At 42.2% G+C, this 15,672-nt stretch overlaps 1 protein-coding gene across 2 annotated transcripts in view; it reads left to right on the forward strand.

Moving 5' to 3' along the window:
* Trub1 (TruB pseudouridine synthase family member 1) overlaps positions 1-15,672 on the forward strand; it is a 60,167-nt gene that overhangs the window by 28,914 nt on the left and 15,581 nt on the right. For both annotated transcript variants that reach the window (XM_076563386.1, XM_076563385.1), the window contains one exon: positions 12,183-12,264. In XM_076563386.1, the coding sequence (XP_076419501.1) occupies positions 12,183-12,264 (82 nt within the window). The remainder of the gene's footprint in view (positions 1-12,182; positions 12,265-15,672) is intronic.

Raw genomic sequence — 15,672 nt, forward strand, 5'->3', positions numbered from 1 at the left:
TTCCTGTTATTTTTTGGTGGTAGTGTGTGTGTGTACTTCTTTGGGGTTTACTGCTGTGGCTTTATCTATTGCCTGTGTGTTCGAGGGTGTATCTGACTTCCTTAGGCTGGAATTTTCCTTCTAGTGCTTTCTGTAGGGCTGGGTTTGTGGATAAGTATTGTTTAAATCTGGCTTTGTCTTGGAATGTCTTGTTCACTCCGTCTATGATGATTGAAAGTTTTGCTGGGTATATTAGTCTAGGCTGGCATCCATGGTCTCTTAGTGTCTGCATTACATCTGTCCAGGTCCTTCTGGCTTTCTCTATTGAGAAATTGGGTGTTATTCTGATGGGTTTGCCTTTATAAATCACTTGGCCTTTTTCATTTGCTGCTCTTAATATTCTTTCTTTATTTTGTACGTTTAGTTGTCTAATTATTATGTGGCAAGGGGACTTTTTTTGGGGGGCTCTTGTCTGTTTGCTGTTCTACAGGCTTCTTGTATCTTCATAGGTATTTCCTTCTTTAAGTTGGGAAAGTTTTCTCCTATGGTCTTGTTGAATATATTTTCTGTGCCTTTGAGTTGGTATTCTTCTCCTTCCTCTATCCCTATTATTCGTAGGTTTGGTCTTTTCATGGTGTCCCAAATTTCTTGGACATTTTGGGTCATGACTTTGTTGGCTTTAGTGTTTTCTTTGACTGATGAATCTATTTCTTCTACTGTATCTTCAATGACAGAGATCCTCTCTTCCATCCTTGCATTCTGTTGTTTATACTTACATCTGAAATTCCCGTTCGTTTACTCAGATTTTCTGTTTCCAGAATTCCCTCTGTTTGTGTCTTCTTCATTTTTTCTATTTCCCTTTTCAGGTCTTGGACTGTTTCCTTCATCTGTTTTATTTCTTTTTCATGATTTTCTTTCAGGGCTTTTTTGTTTTCTTCCAGGGCTTTATTGTTTTCTTCTACTTTATTTGTCCTTTCCTCTAGTTTTTTATATTGTTTTTCCCATTTTTTTGTCTTTTCCTCTACACAAGCCTCTACCTTCTTCATGATGTTATTCATAAGGCTGTTTTCTTCTGCTTCTTCCAATATTTGATGTTCAGGTCTAGATGTTGGAGGAGGGCTAGGTTCTGGTGATGCTGTATTGCTCTTCATTTTGTTGTATGTACTTCTGCCTTGACGTCTGCCCATCTCCTTGTGGTTCGTTCTTGGTCTTATCAGCTCACTTGGTCCAGACAGAGCTGACAGATTCAGGAAGTCTCTCTCTCTCTTGTCCAGATGGGAGCTCTCTTGTCCAGATGGGAAGTACGGGGCAGGATGGGAGCTCTTGTCCAGACGGGAAGTCCAGGGCAGGATGGGAGCCGGGGGCCGGTCTCTAAGCATTAGGAAGTGGCTGGGGTCTCGGGTGATGATGGGCTTGGGGGCAGGGCTTGGAGATTGCAGGGTCTGCCGGGGGTCTTGGAGAAGGGGAGCCTTTCCGGTGGGGGTAGAAGGGATCCTGGCAGATGGCCAGAACCTGGGGCCAAGTTGGGCAGATCTTCCCCGGAATGGCTAGTGCCCAGGGATGGGATCTAGGCTGAGCCCAGGCACTCACCTCTTGTCCAGAAGGGAAGTCCGGGGCAGCATGGGAGCTAGGGGCTGGTCTCTAAGTCTCAGGAAGTGGCTGGGGTCTCGGGCGGATGGGCGTGGGGGCAGGTCTTCCCTGGAATGGCTGGTGCCAGGGATGGGATCTAGGCTCGAACTCTTGCCTCTTAATCAAGAAGTCTGTCCTGTTTGAATCTAATCTTTATCAATCTTGATGGTATCCATAGCTTTTCTTCTCCTGAGAAAACAAAGCAAAACCTCTTTCCAACATAACATATATCCTGGTTTGTGGTGATATCTTACTTGTGCTGAAATGTGATATTTCATTTGTATGTTAATCAATAAAGTTTGCCTGGAGATCAGAGGACATAGTCAGCCATAAACAGAAGTCAGGTGGTGGTAGCACATGCTCTTAATCTAATCACATGGCAGGCAGAGTCTCTGTGTGTTCAAGGACACAGCCAAGCATGGTGACACAGGCTTTTAATCTCAGTGCAAAACATAGAGACCTGGAGGTCTGTGTAGACAGGCAATGAGGAAGTGAGGTGGCTGGGTTAAGAGCCAGTGAGAGGCAGAACAGCAAGGCAATAGAGACACAGGTTAGACAGGAAGATGCTCTCTTGGGAAGCTATGGCAATGTGGTGCGCTAAAGTTAGTTGGAGGCTATTGCTCTGATCTCTCTGGCTTTCGCCCCTGTATTTGGCTCTGTGTTTCTTATTTAATAAGACTGTTTAGAAATTTGTCTACACTGGTTTCCATTCTAAGGTCAACACTTCTTTAAAATATATAGGATGATTTAATTCAGCAGTTTTTTCTATTATCCAATGTCTGTTCGCAGCCATTGTTCCTTTAAAAACTTTGAAGTCAATAAAGCACTGTGTAATTTATCTCTGGGGGGTCTTTATTACTGCTTTCTGTTTATTAAGCATATCTTATAGAGTTTGATTAGATCTTTCTTTAACTGCTTGTCTTGTAGGATTGTGGGGTATACCTGTAATATGCTTTATGATGTAATACACAAAAAGCTGTTTCATTTTACTAGAGACATATGCTGGAGCATTGTCAATCTTAATTTGTACAGGTATCCCCATTATGGCCATGACTTCTAATAAAGGTTGATTACAGAATCAGCCTATTCAGAACTTAAAGCAGTTGCCCATTGAAATCCTGAGTATGCATGTATGATATGATGCACATATTTTAATTTTCCAAACTCTGCAAAATGAAAGATGTCTATTTGAGAAATATCATTTTTTTTTTGAGTACCTTTCGGGTTACTTCCTGCAGTTAATGGAGTTTGAATATACAAAGAACGAGTAGGACATTTCCTTATAATTTCTTTGGCTTTTTTCCACATGATAGAAAAAAATCTTTTTTCAAACCTTTGCTAATAACATGGTGTTTCTTATGAAATTCTGAGGCTTCTAGCACATTTCCTATAATTAGTTGCTCAATTTCATCATTACCTTGTGCTAGAGGGCCTGGTAGACCCATATAGGATCTGATATGTGGTATATACAAAAGATATTTCTATTTCTGATTACTTGTTGTAGTTGAATAAATAGCAATGTTAATTCTGAATCTTCTGGAATAAATTCAGCAATTTCAAAATGTAAAACAACTCTTTCTGCATATTGAGAGTCAGTAGCTATATTAAGAGGTTCTGAAAAATCTAATAATACCATAAGACTAGCATATAATTCTGATTTCTGAACTGAGGCTTTAAAGCACTTTACTAAAATTCCCTGACTTATAACTTGCCTTTCTTGATTTGTTTGCATCAATATAGAATGTAGGGCCTCTAGAAATGGTGTTGCCTTTATTATATGAGGGAGAATCCAATTAGTTCTTTTTATAAATTGAAGTCTCTTGCTTTTGAGGCATTTGTTACTAATCTCTCCCAAGAAATTACTGCAAGCTTTTTGCCAATGTTCATTTTCTGCCCACAATTTCTGTTGTGTCTATTCCTGATAATTGACAAAATCTCAATTTTCCTTTCAGAGTCAATTCAGAAACCTTTTCTACATACAACCTTAATCTTTTATTATGTTTGTGTGGCAAAAATATCCATGCTAAGATATTATCTTCTCTCTGTATGAGAATTCCTGCAGGGGATTCTTGGAAGATAGTAAGACCAGGATACAATCAAGCTCTTGATCCAAGTGATCCACATGTGCATCCTGTAATTTCTCCTCTACCAAAGCCAATTTTCTCTCAGCCTCAGCTGATAATTTTCTTGGACTATTTAAGTTCTTATCACCTTATAATGTTTAAAATAAATTACTTAGTTCTTGAATTGCTAATCTAAGTGTGGGCTATAGCCAGTTAATATCTCCTATCAAATTTTGAAAATCATTTAGAGTTTATAATTGATCTCTCTTGATTAGTACTTTTCTGTGGCTGAAATTTTCTGTAAACATATCTATATCCTAAATAATTAATAGAATCTCCTCTTTGTGTTTTTTCAAGAGCAATTTGTAATCCCCAACAAGGCAAAATTCTCTTTACTTCATCATACCTTTACTTTTAAGGTATCTGATTCTGAGTCAACCAATAAGATATCATCCATATAATAGTAAATTATAGATTAAGAAGACTGTTTATGAATTAGTTCTAATGGCTGTTGTACAAAATATTGAAATAAGGTGGGGGGGGCTGTTTAACATTCTTTGTGGAAAAATTTTCCAATGGTACCTTTTAACAGGCTGGGAATTATTATAAATATGCACTGTGAAGGCAAATTTTTCTCCATACTGTTCTTGTAAAGGTATAGTAAAAAAAAGCAGCCTATAAGTTTTTTCACTATAATAGACCATCTTTTAGGTAATAGAGAAGGCAAGGGAATTCCAGGCTGTGGAGAGCCCATTGGCTGAATCACCTTATTAATAGCTCTTATTATTAATAGCTCTTAGATCGGTTACCATTCTCCATTTCAGATTTCTTTTTTTTTTTTTTTTTTGGTTTTCCGAGACAGGGTTTCTCTGTGTAGCTTTGCGCCTTTCCTGGAACTCGCTTTGGAGACCAGGCTGGCCTCGAACTCACAGAGATCCGCCTGCCTCTGCCTCCCGAGTGCTGGGATTAAAGGTGTGCGCCACCACCACTCGGCCAGATTTCTTTTTAATAACAAATATAGGAGAATTCCAAGCACTGGTTGATTCTTCAATATGTTGAGTATTTAACTGCTCTGGTATCACTTGTTCTAAGGCCTGTAATTTTTCCGATGTCAAAGGCCACTGTTCCACCCAGACAGGTTTGTCAGTTAATCATTTTAAAGGTAGGGCTGTTGGTACCTTTGAAAGATCAACAGCTGTTGTGCCTTGCTTATGTACAACTTGAATAGTCAGTGACTGTCCTTGACAATACCTTTTAATGTTTTTCTCAGAAGCATACATTAATTTATAGTTTCTTTCTGAAGTTGTCAGAATGTTAATCTGTTTTTCATTGCTATAATAAATCAGTCATGTCCCCACAAATACATTGCTTTGTTAGCCACATGATTTTAATTTTTCTGTCTGTCCTCTGGCCCTATACACTTTACCCATCTGGAACTTTGTTTTATCTGAGATTAAGTTCCAATACCTGGAGGCTGAACATTTACCTCCTGAAGAGGCCAACCTGGATGCCAAGATTTTGGTGAAATGATGGTTACATCTGCATTTGTGTCTATCAAACCCTCGGTTTCAATGCCATTTATTTGTATTTTTAGTTTTAGACATTGATCATTTGTGGAAATTTGCCAAATTACTTGTTTTATGGCCTCTCCTGAAAATTTTGTTTTATCTACTGATGCTGTTCTGTCATCTAGAGCACTATGGATTTTAACAACAGGTATTAAGTCTTTTAATTGCTCTGTAGAGGAGTTTCCACCATGGTGACAGGGAATGATTGAACCAAGTTTGACACAGCAGCCTGTGGGAGGTTCCCCATGGTGTTTCCAGATGGCAAAGGGGTCACTTTGCCTGTTCTTTGTTGATCTGCATTCATTAGTCCAGTGTTGGCCTTTGTCACACTTTCTGCATACTCCAGAAGACAGAGGCCTTCTGTTTGAATTACCTCTAGAAAAAACACTGTTTCTAGGAATACCTTGCCTATAGTCCCTTTTCAGATGACCTAGTTTACCACAATTAAAACCTCTGTCCTTTTGGTTTTCTTTAAGTTTTTAGAAATCACCTCTCCTATCCAAGTATCATCATAAATGTGAGATTCAATATGAGCTGTATTTTGGATCCATTCCTCTAAGGGTGCTGACCTTGTCTTTAAAAGCCTAATCACCCTTTTGCATCCTGAATTAGCATTTTCAAAAGCCAAAAATTCAATTAATATTTGCCTAATGTCTGGATTGGTTGTCATTCAATTTACAGCTAAAGTTAATCCTTGTTAAAAAAAAAAAAATCAGCAAAGGCTTCTTTTGGGCCTTGTATAATTTTAGTAAATTACTCAGTCCTCTTTCCTGATTCTTCAACACTCCCAAGCATTCAAAGTAGCTATATGGCATAGAATCAAGGTGTGATCATCAAACATAGACTGTCTTTGCAAATCACATAATGACCCTCACTGAAAGCTGGCCTTGGGGAATCTCATTACCTCTAGTCCTATTTCATTGTTCTATGACCCTAGCTTCCTCTCCACCATGTTTCCATTGTAACTGAGGGCCAGCTTCTAATACTGCTGTAACTAAATCTTTCCAGTCTTGTGGATTAATTCTGTTCTGAGTTGCCCATCAATTTAACATCTGCTTCACAAAGGGTGAATGCATACCATATGAAACAACTGCTTCCTTAAATCTCTTCAAATCTAACATTTCTACAGGATTCCAATGAACTTCTGCATAGCCTTGGGAGTACCTACCATCTGGTGGTTGTTCTTGTATGGTAACTGGATAAATTAAGGTTGGTGTTCTAATAACCTTGGGCCTTTCCTCTTCAGTTTCATAATGCAATGGCATGTTAGGTTTTGCTCTAAATTCCTCTGTCTGTGTCTGAGTATTTTTCTTATTTTCATTAGTAGGTCTTTCTAAAGCTTGTATCTTATCAATAATAAGTCCTTCTAAGACTTGTATCTTATCAATTTTTCTCATTTTCATTGGTGAGTCTTTCTAATGCTTGTATCTTATCAGTCATTATCATACTTGGCACAGTTATCAAACCACTTTTTAAAGGAGAAAATATTAATTACCAAACTGATAGTAATTACAGTCGATAATATGTGATGTCCTAGCTAAGTCATTTATCCCTCATTTAAGTTTTCCATTTTCAAATCATCCATAGGAGCACCACACAGGGTTCTAGCACCTGCACTGTGTTGTTCCCTCTCCTAAAGGACTTCCCAGGTATCACCAATCTGCTGACTTCTCCGTACTTTGGTGGTGGTGTCCACAGGGGTCTGCTTTCTGGAGTCCCGGCAAGTGGCAGCTGCATGCTGTGAGTGCTCTGTAAGAGCCCCAGATGGCAACTGCAGAAGAGCCAGCCGACATGATTCCTCCTTCCCTGTGGTTGTGCCATGTGTTGCATCACCAGATATTGTCTTAATTTTGGCACAGTGGCTGTGCCTTAATCTGCTGCTATTTCAGCCACTTTCAACTCCGCAGTTACCAGCCTGCTTCTCTAGCAGCAGCCAGGCCATTCAGGCTTCAGCCTGGGGGCATTTCTCTTCCCACAGGTACCAGCTCTGTGGCTGTTGCTAACAGTAGCTTTGACTAAATCTCTATCATTCTATTTATAAATAAGACTCAAGATTCAAAGGCTGGGGCAAAAACCTGCTGGCTCACAGAGACTGGGTCGTAATTAGCTAACTTTCCCCCTTGCTGGCATCTCTGAAAGACCCATGCTTCTGCTTCACCAAACCAGAAAAAGCTGCGCCACTCAAAACCCTCCCTGCTACTTCCTGTGTCTGTCTCTCCTGGATGCCCTCTGATGCTCTATGGTTACTTTCTGTCAGTCACTAATTGCTAACACAGCCTCCTGACCCAGGGTTATTTTTATTTAATTAACTCAAATGCAGACTTGGGGTTCACAGTGTGATCAATATCCTCCAACAAGTGTACTCCCGTGTCTTGTTTCTTCTTTTCCATATCTTTTTGGTGGTGAGCTGGAGCTTAGGTTTGTCTGCATGGGCTTTTCCAAGTAGCTTATTGATAACAAGTAGAATAGAAGGTTAATTCTCATTAGATGCCAGTTTACGGTAAAGTGAATCCAGCTGTGATTTGGATAATCTATGTGCAAAGTGTGGCCAAAGGACTCCCAAGACTTCCAGTGGCTCTATTGAATCACAACTGTGTTAATAATTTTGGAGTTTTTTTTTCCACTTTGCAATCTCAGGATTTAAAAAAACAAAACAACAATCAAAAAAGAAACAAACAAAGAAGCCAGAATTTCTACCAGATGTGCAGTGTGATGGCTGTGATGGTGAATGGAATGTATATGTGTGTGTTTTAAATTTCCAATATAGGAAATATTGAAAGGTATGCTGTGTATTTTTAAATTTTGCCAACAGGACTAGAGAAATGGCTCAGTGGTTGAGAGTATTTGTTCCTCCTCTACAGGACTCAGGCTCAGTTACAAGCAGCCACACAATGGCGCACAGCCATCTGTAACTCTGGTTCTGGGGATCTGACACCTTCGGCTGACTTCTGCCAGCACTAGACAGTCATGTGGTGCATAGACACGTGTCCATGTAAGAGGCATGCACATAAAATAAAAATAAATAAATCTTAATTTTTAAAAGATGATGCCAGGGCGTTTCAGCAAGTTAAGTACATGTTGAGGTTCTTAAATCATTATGTGGATATCATGTCCTCTAGAAAGAATCCAGCATGTTGTTGGACACAAGGAAGATCCAGGAGTGCTTTGAGAGTTGTCAACTATAGCCTAATGTCTAGTATTCCGGCAGAAATGTGAAGGATTGCACACACAAAAACTCCTCAAGCCTGTGGAGTTTTTTTAATTAATAAAAAACCCAGAGCCAGATATTGGAGTGAAAACCGAGAGATTGAAGGAATAGGATAAGTCACAGCCAACCTCACCTTACCAACTCCTCAGCCTCCAAAGAGACCTACTTCCTGTATACCCATGCCTATTTACCTTTCTGTTCTGCCATCTCTCTTCCTCTCTTTGTCAAGCTACATCACTTCCTGTCTGTCTGTACAGACCTCCAGACCTCTATGGTTAGTGCTGGGATTAAAAGCGTGTGCTACCACTGCCTGACTTCTATGTTTACTATAGTGGCTGATTTTTTTTCCTCTGATCCTCAGATAAGCTTTATTGGGTGCACAGATAAAATATCACCACAATCCTTCTAGCTGTTTATTATTTGGGAAAGTGTAGATCAATTTATGAAACGTGGGAAACAGTGGGTATGTGCAGGAGATCATGTGCCAGGCAGCACAGTGTGAGAGCCCAGGAGGATGAGCCGTCGAATGGCCCTTGTCAGGGTTACCGCCAGGCTCCTCACCCTTAGCGGAGTCACCCTCAGTGTCTTCCCTTTTCACAAGGGACATCCTAGAGGTATAGATTCACTGTGGCCTGTTTGTGTCTGGGAATTTCACACCTGCTGAGAATAAGATCTGTCCTTTCATGGTTCTTGGGAAATATGGTAGAATCTGGATTTGAGACAGCCTTCCATTCTCTTTATGTGTATAATTTATGTTGATTACCTACTGTTGTCCATCTTTTGGAGGCGAGGGTTTGGAAGCTCTGAGGCAGGGGAGATTAACAGGGTGGCTTTGAAAAATGAAAGGGTTTGATACTTAGTGAAGAGAAGAAAATCAAAGTTGTGGACTGTTGTTTGTTTTTGCTCTTTTGAGGGTCCTGCCATCCAGCTCCCAAATAAATCACACAGGGAGGTTATTCTTATTTATAAATGTCCAGCCTTAGCTTGGCTTGTTTCTTGCCAGCTTTTCTAAACTTTAAATTATCCCATCTACCTTTTGCCTCTGTGCTTTTCTTGTTCTATTACTTCTGTAAATCTTACTCTGTGGCTTGCTAGGTACTTGGGTGACTGGCCCCTGGAGTCCACCTCCTTCTCTGGCTACTTTCTTCTTCCCAGATTTCTCCTTCTATTCATGCTCTCTGCCTGCCCGCCCTGCCTATCCTTTCTTGCCTCACTATGGGCCGTTCAGCTCTTTATCAGACCATCAGGTGTTTTACACAGGCACAGTTAACACAGTTTCACAGAGTTAAACAAATGTAACATAAACAAAAATAACACACTAAAATAATATTCTCCGATAGTGAACTTGGCTTGATCCAAGGTAAAGGACATCTAGAATCCAGAAACCAAAATGCAAGCATAAGGCACCCAGTTCAAACATGTTATATAACAGACCACTGCAGCTAAGTTCAAAGTCACAGTATAGAACGCATCATCATCTTTTTCCTTTAAGTGCAGAGAGTTGTGTCACCCCACCCCATGTGTGTGCTGCTCTGTATGCACGTGGAAGCCAGCGGTCTACCTTGGGTGCCTGTTCTCAGGAGCCATCCACCTTGGGTTTTGAAACAAAGTCTCTTATCAGGACCCAGGGCTTGCTGATTAGGTTAGCCTGGCTGGCCAACGAGCCCTCGGGATCCACTTAGCTCTGCCTTCTGAGCACTGCTTTCATAAACACACACCACTGTGCTGGGCTTCTGATGAGTGTGCTGGCCTCCCTGTGTAGCAAGCACTGAGCCACCTCCCTCACCAGCTCTCGAGCTACCTGTGAGAACTCTCTGTAACTCCACGAGTCACTGACCACTGCTGACTCTGAATCATTCTGTTTGTTATGTGATAGTGATTGTTATCCATTGCTTACCAGGGACAGAAATTGTTTTAAATTCTTTGCTTCTTCTCATGAGGCACTTATTATTTTTCCCCACGTTAACATGAACCGATTCTGAAGCAATTAAGATGTACTTAAGCACTTTACCTGCCTGTTAGAGCTGGAGTCTCTGCTCTGCCCTATCCTTCTGTGCCCTCCCTGTGGGACGCTGACTCACGGTTGGCTGCTGTGAGCTAGAGGAGAAAAGTGTGTCTCGGGTGCTAGGACAGAGGAGGGAAAAGCTGCGTGTCTCGGATGCTGGGACTGAGTGTAGAGTTGTAAGGAACTCATTTTTGCCAGTCTTAATGAACTTCTAAAACAATGGTCCAAATGCTTTGAAGAATTCCCCTGCACTGCATTTGTGCTAAGCAACATGAGCCGTGTGATGTGAAGGCGGCTTCATCAAGGGCTTTTGCTGTCATGTCTGCAGATTTGTGGAAGTCACAATTTTTAACATTCTTTTCATTTTTTTAGTCCCTTTACTAATGCAAGTTTGTCATTAATAAATTTGCATTGCTACAAAATACTTTGAGGTTCTGCCCCCAGACAGGGTCTCACTAATGTAACCCATCTGGAACTCACTATGTATCCCTGGCTGGCCTTGAACTCACAGACATCTGACTGTCACTGCCTCCCAAGTGCTGAGATTAAAGAGTACAGTACCACACCTGGCCTGAGTGTCTCTTTAAAAGTCAGAGGAGTACAGATTATTTTCTCAGGAAATTAGAGTCCTTTCATCTTCTCACCACTTCATGTGAAACAAAACCCAAATTTGTCTGGAAGAGGAGTAGGAAGAGTGCATGGTGCAGGTAGACCAGAGACGTGGCCCCTGCCTAGAGAGAAGTGGCCCAGGCCTCATCTGAGATGTCTTAATTCCATGAGAGCTAATGTCCTTTTTGGATCGTGATCAATCTAAAACCATTTTCCCTTCACGGCTCTACTATCAGCTGTCTTCATTGAGAACACGCTGCTGGCCAAGGGTGCCTCTGTTGTACTTGGTGTACTAGCCTGGTGTTAGCCAGAGGTGGCCAAGATTTAGCTTTCATTTGAATGTGTGATATATTTACTAAGACAGGTGTTAGTATTTATGGAATAGTACCAGATCATTTGACTTGAAATCATTTTCATTGCATGTCTGGTAAAATGACTGAGTCTTGTGATGCCGTGTTATGGTTTATTATATCATTCTTTCCACTAGTGGGCACGTAATGCGCCCACTCTGCAGACTGCTGGTTCCAGGGCCTCTGTGGCTACTAAAGTGCATGGGTCTTAGAATCCTACTCAGACACAGTGTGATGCATGCGTGCAACCCAGGCCTTCCTCTCACACTTGGCTTGTAGCACACAGCACCTCCTACAGAGGAAATGCGGTATCAGCAGTTGTTACACTGGATTATTTAGGGAATAATGACAAGTCTGCACATAACCATACACATCCTTTTTATTTTTAGAATTTTTTTTTTATCTATGGTTGATTGAATGTGTAGATGTGGAATTCATGATGCAGAGAACCAACTATGTTTGCAATTTCTTTAAAAACCAGTGTGCCCAGTATAAAAATATTTTGGAAGTTTGCAATAAGAGTATACATATAAGCCATAAAACCCTTTTAGTGGGTTTTGTTTTTCTCCTGTTGGCTGGTATGGGGAGTTTGTGTTTCTGAGCTTACAAATGCTTCCCACACAACAGAAACAATCCAACAGGGCAATTCCAGTGTGTTATTTTTGCCTTTACTTTGTTTCAGGCTGGTGGTGTTAGTAAAGTTCTCTTGTTAGAAGGCACAGCTAACAGTCCTGAATGACTCATGGCCGCCTCTCTCATTTCCTCCCCTAGAGGTATATTGCCATTGGAGAGCTGGGAAAAGCCACCGACACTCTAGATGCTACCGGGAAGGTAACAGATGAGAAGCCGTACGGTACGGAGCCTCTAACGCCGTTTTCCTCTGCAATTAAACAAAGTTTGTGTGATTGCAAAATGCAGAACTTAAGTAGCATGTGGTGGCATCCACTGGTAATCCCAGCACTTGGGAGATGGAGGCAGGAGGATTGCAAGTTCCAGACCAGCCTGGCTACACAGTGAGAATCTGTCCCCGAAAGAAAAGTCACAGCAGAATTACAAACAAATGTTGCTTGATATTTTCAGACCTGAGTACATTTCTCTAGCTTGAGCAAACTGGAAATTGCTCATCACATCACAGCTTACTTGCTGTAAGTTTTATAGAGACTTTATAGGTGCTTTCCCCATAAGTGTTCGTCATGTTCAGAATTATTTGTATTTATAGCTGGGATTTAGGCTGTTTTTCCTCATGAATGAGTAACAAAACAGTCGTTATCATGTTGGATTTGACCTGGTCATGCCTCTAATTTTTCTCAAACTGACTTCCCAGCTGTTGAAATGAATGCGCCTAAGTTAGTCCTGCAGAAGTCATCATGTGCCTGTGTTTTGGAGTGAAGAGATCCAACAGGAGAGAGCTAATTCTCTGAAGTAGTGGGGACTCCCCAGGGCCCGCCGTAATTTGTCTGCTATTCTTTTCCCTACTTTAAGAAAGGGAAGATAAATGAACTGGTCGCCTAGCAACTCGCACGCGCAGGAGCTATTTATAATGCAGCCTTGCGGTGCCGTCTGCGAGTTCACCTGCATTGTTATGTCACCGATTGTGATTATTCGTAGGCGTTCCGGTCTTCCCTGTGTGTGACATGAACTCTTCCTGATTTGACTGCAGACAGTGTAGTGTCTGCTTCCCTGGGCCGCTGTGTTGATTGCCCTTACTGCAAATTCCATATCAGGACAGTAGCAAGAACGACCTTTTCTTGTTCCTAATGGCTTCACTTGCCCTGCTAACGTCCCTGTGCCTTTGTATCTCACTCAGTTAATCAAGCAGTGTAATGAAAATTAAGACACTAATTTTTTTCACAGCCTAGATGTTGAGGTATCCATGAAATTATTATTGGAATTGGTGAATACTGGCAGTTCAACTAAATACTCATATTTAGGTGAGGCCCAGCTATGACTTTCAGCTCGTGAGTTTTTAAGGAATAAGAGGCCTGAGACAAGAGGCAGGGCAGACTTTCTGAGTATGCCAGGGATGCTGGCGACAGTGACACACAAATAAGTCAACCTCCTCTGCCCTCGCCCCGTTGGCCAAGCGTCCACAGGAAGGGACGAGGGCGGTGTGGAGGGAGCGCAGCGGAGGAGGACTGCCCGTCCTAGCCTGTGCTCTGAGTATCTCTAAAGCTCTTTGTCGTCTCCAAAATGATGATTCCGCTTCATGTTGTTGCAGCAGGTGACAGGGCACCACACAGACACCTCGGGATCACCAGCCTCTAGTAGTAGCTGAGGCAGAACCGGTGGTAACTGGGACCAGGTGCTAGTGGTAGAGGCAGAGACAACTGTAGTTAGAAGGGACCAGTGAGTTAAAGGGATGCAGCCTGGTGATTGACTTCCTGGATGGGGGTAGTAAGGAGCCCGTCAGTTGTGACCTGGGATTTCAGGTCACAGAACTAGTTAGAGGATGCTGCAGTTCCTAGAGTGGAGGACTGGGGAATGCTTTCTTCCTGGCCGAAGCATTTTGGAATCTTAACATTTTCAGCATTGTATTTGTTAATTTGTAACTTTGTTTATGCTGAAGAAAGCTCAGGGCTAGAGAGATGGCTGTGTGGGTGAAGCGAGCTGCTGAGGTATGAACGCCTGAGGTCCCATCCCTGGACCCATGCAGGGCTGTGCCATCTCCTGGAGGGAGACGGAGGCAGAGACAGGAGAATCTCCAGCTGCCACGGGCCGGCTAGTGTGGCATGTGCAGCAGCAAGCATGGTGGCCGGTGTGGACCTGAAGTTGTCAGATCAGAGGATGACTTCAGCTGTCCACTCGGTTCTGTACTCATGAGTGTATTTCCTCAATTTATATCCTAATAAATTCCCTAATACTCCTTAGGCAGACTCCTGTGGATTTCTCTCAGCTATGACTTTCAGCTCATGAGTTTTTAAGGTCGAGCATGAGACTCTTAATCTCAGAGTTGTGGGTTCATGCCCCACATTGGGCACCAGATAAAGTGAGAAATTCTCAGATCTGACCAGGAGAGAATCCACCTGGCAATTCAGTCACACTAGGAAACAGGGAGAAGGGACCTTGTGACCCCTCTCCTTTCCTTTTAAGAGGTCATGTACAACAGCGAGAAGCATCGCCTCCTTCGGCCTATAGCCCACGGTCATGGGTGGAGCAAATACCACTGCACAAGTTAGTTGATTGTGTGAGCCTTGCTGTGGTGTCCTCGACCCCTCTGGCTCCTACACTCCTTTTTCCTCCTCCTCCTCCTCCCTCCCCTCCTCTGAAAGATTCCTAAGCTCCACCTAATGTTTGGCTGTGGCTCTGCATCTGCCTCCATCAGTTGCTGGATGGCACCTCTCTGAGGACAATTGGACCAGGCACCAGTCTGGTCACAGGAGACGGGTCAGTTCAGGTTCTATCCACTGTTGCTGGAGTCTAAGCTGGGCTCCTCCCCGTAGACTCCTGGGAGATTCCTCTGGGCCAGGCTCCCACCTGACCCCTAAGTGCACCCCAACAGTCTCCCTCAGCACTCTTCCCCTCTGACCCCGAAATCTGATGCTCATGTTCCCATCCCCACCTGCCCTCAGTCCACTCATACAGACTCTTCTGTTTCCCCTTTCCAGGGAGATAAGGGTGTCCCCCCATAAACTCTCCTTGTTACCTAGTCTCTCTGGGTCTGTGGATTGTAGCATGGTTATCCTTTATTTTACAGCTAATGCCCACTTATTAGTGAGTACATACTAGGTTTGTCTTTCTGGGTCTGGGTTACCTTACTCAGGATGATTTTTTTCTAGTTCCATCCATTTGCCTTCAAATTTCCTTGTGTCCTTGTTTTTAACAGCTGAGTAATACTCTATTGTGTAAATGTACCACATTTTCTTTATCCATTCCTTGCTGAGGGACATCTAGGTTGTTTCCAGGTTCTGGCTATTACAAATAAAGCTGCTATGAACATAGTTGAGCAAGTGTCCTTTGCCTTATAGAAACTTTTCAATTTCATGAGGTCCTATTTATTAATTGTCAATCTTAGTGCCTGTGCTGTTGGTGTTCTGTTCAGGAAGTTGTCTCCTGTGCCAATGCATTCGAGATTATTTCCCACTTTCTCTTCTCTCAGGTTCAGTGTACCTAAATTTATGTTGAGGTCTTTGATGCACTTGGACTTGAGTTTTGTGCAGGGTGATAAATATGGATCTGTTTGCATTGTTCTACATGCTGACATCCAGTTAGACCAACACCATTTATTGAAGATGCTTTCTTTTTTCCATTGTATAATTTTTAC

The sequence above is a fragment of the Peromyscus maniculatus genome, chromosome 1 (genome assembly GCF_049852395.1).
Source record: "Peromyscus maniculatus bairdii isolate BWxNUB_F1_BW_parent chromosome 1, HU_Pman_BW_mat_3.1, whole genome shotgun sequence".
Taxonomy (NCBI): Eukaryota; Metazoa; Chordata; class Mammalia; order Rodentia; family Cricetidae; genus Peromyscus; species Peromyscus maniculatus.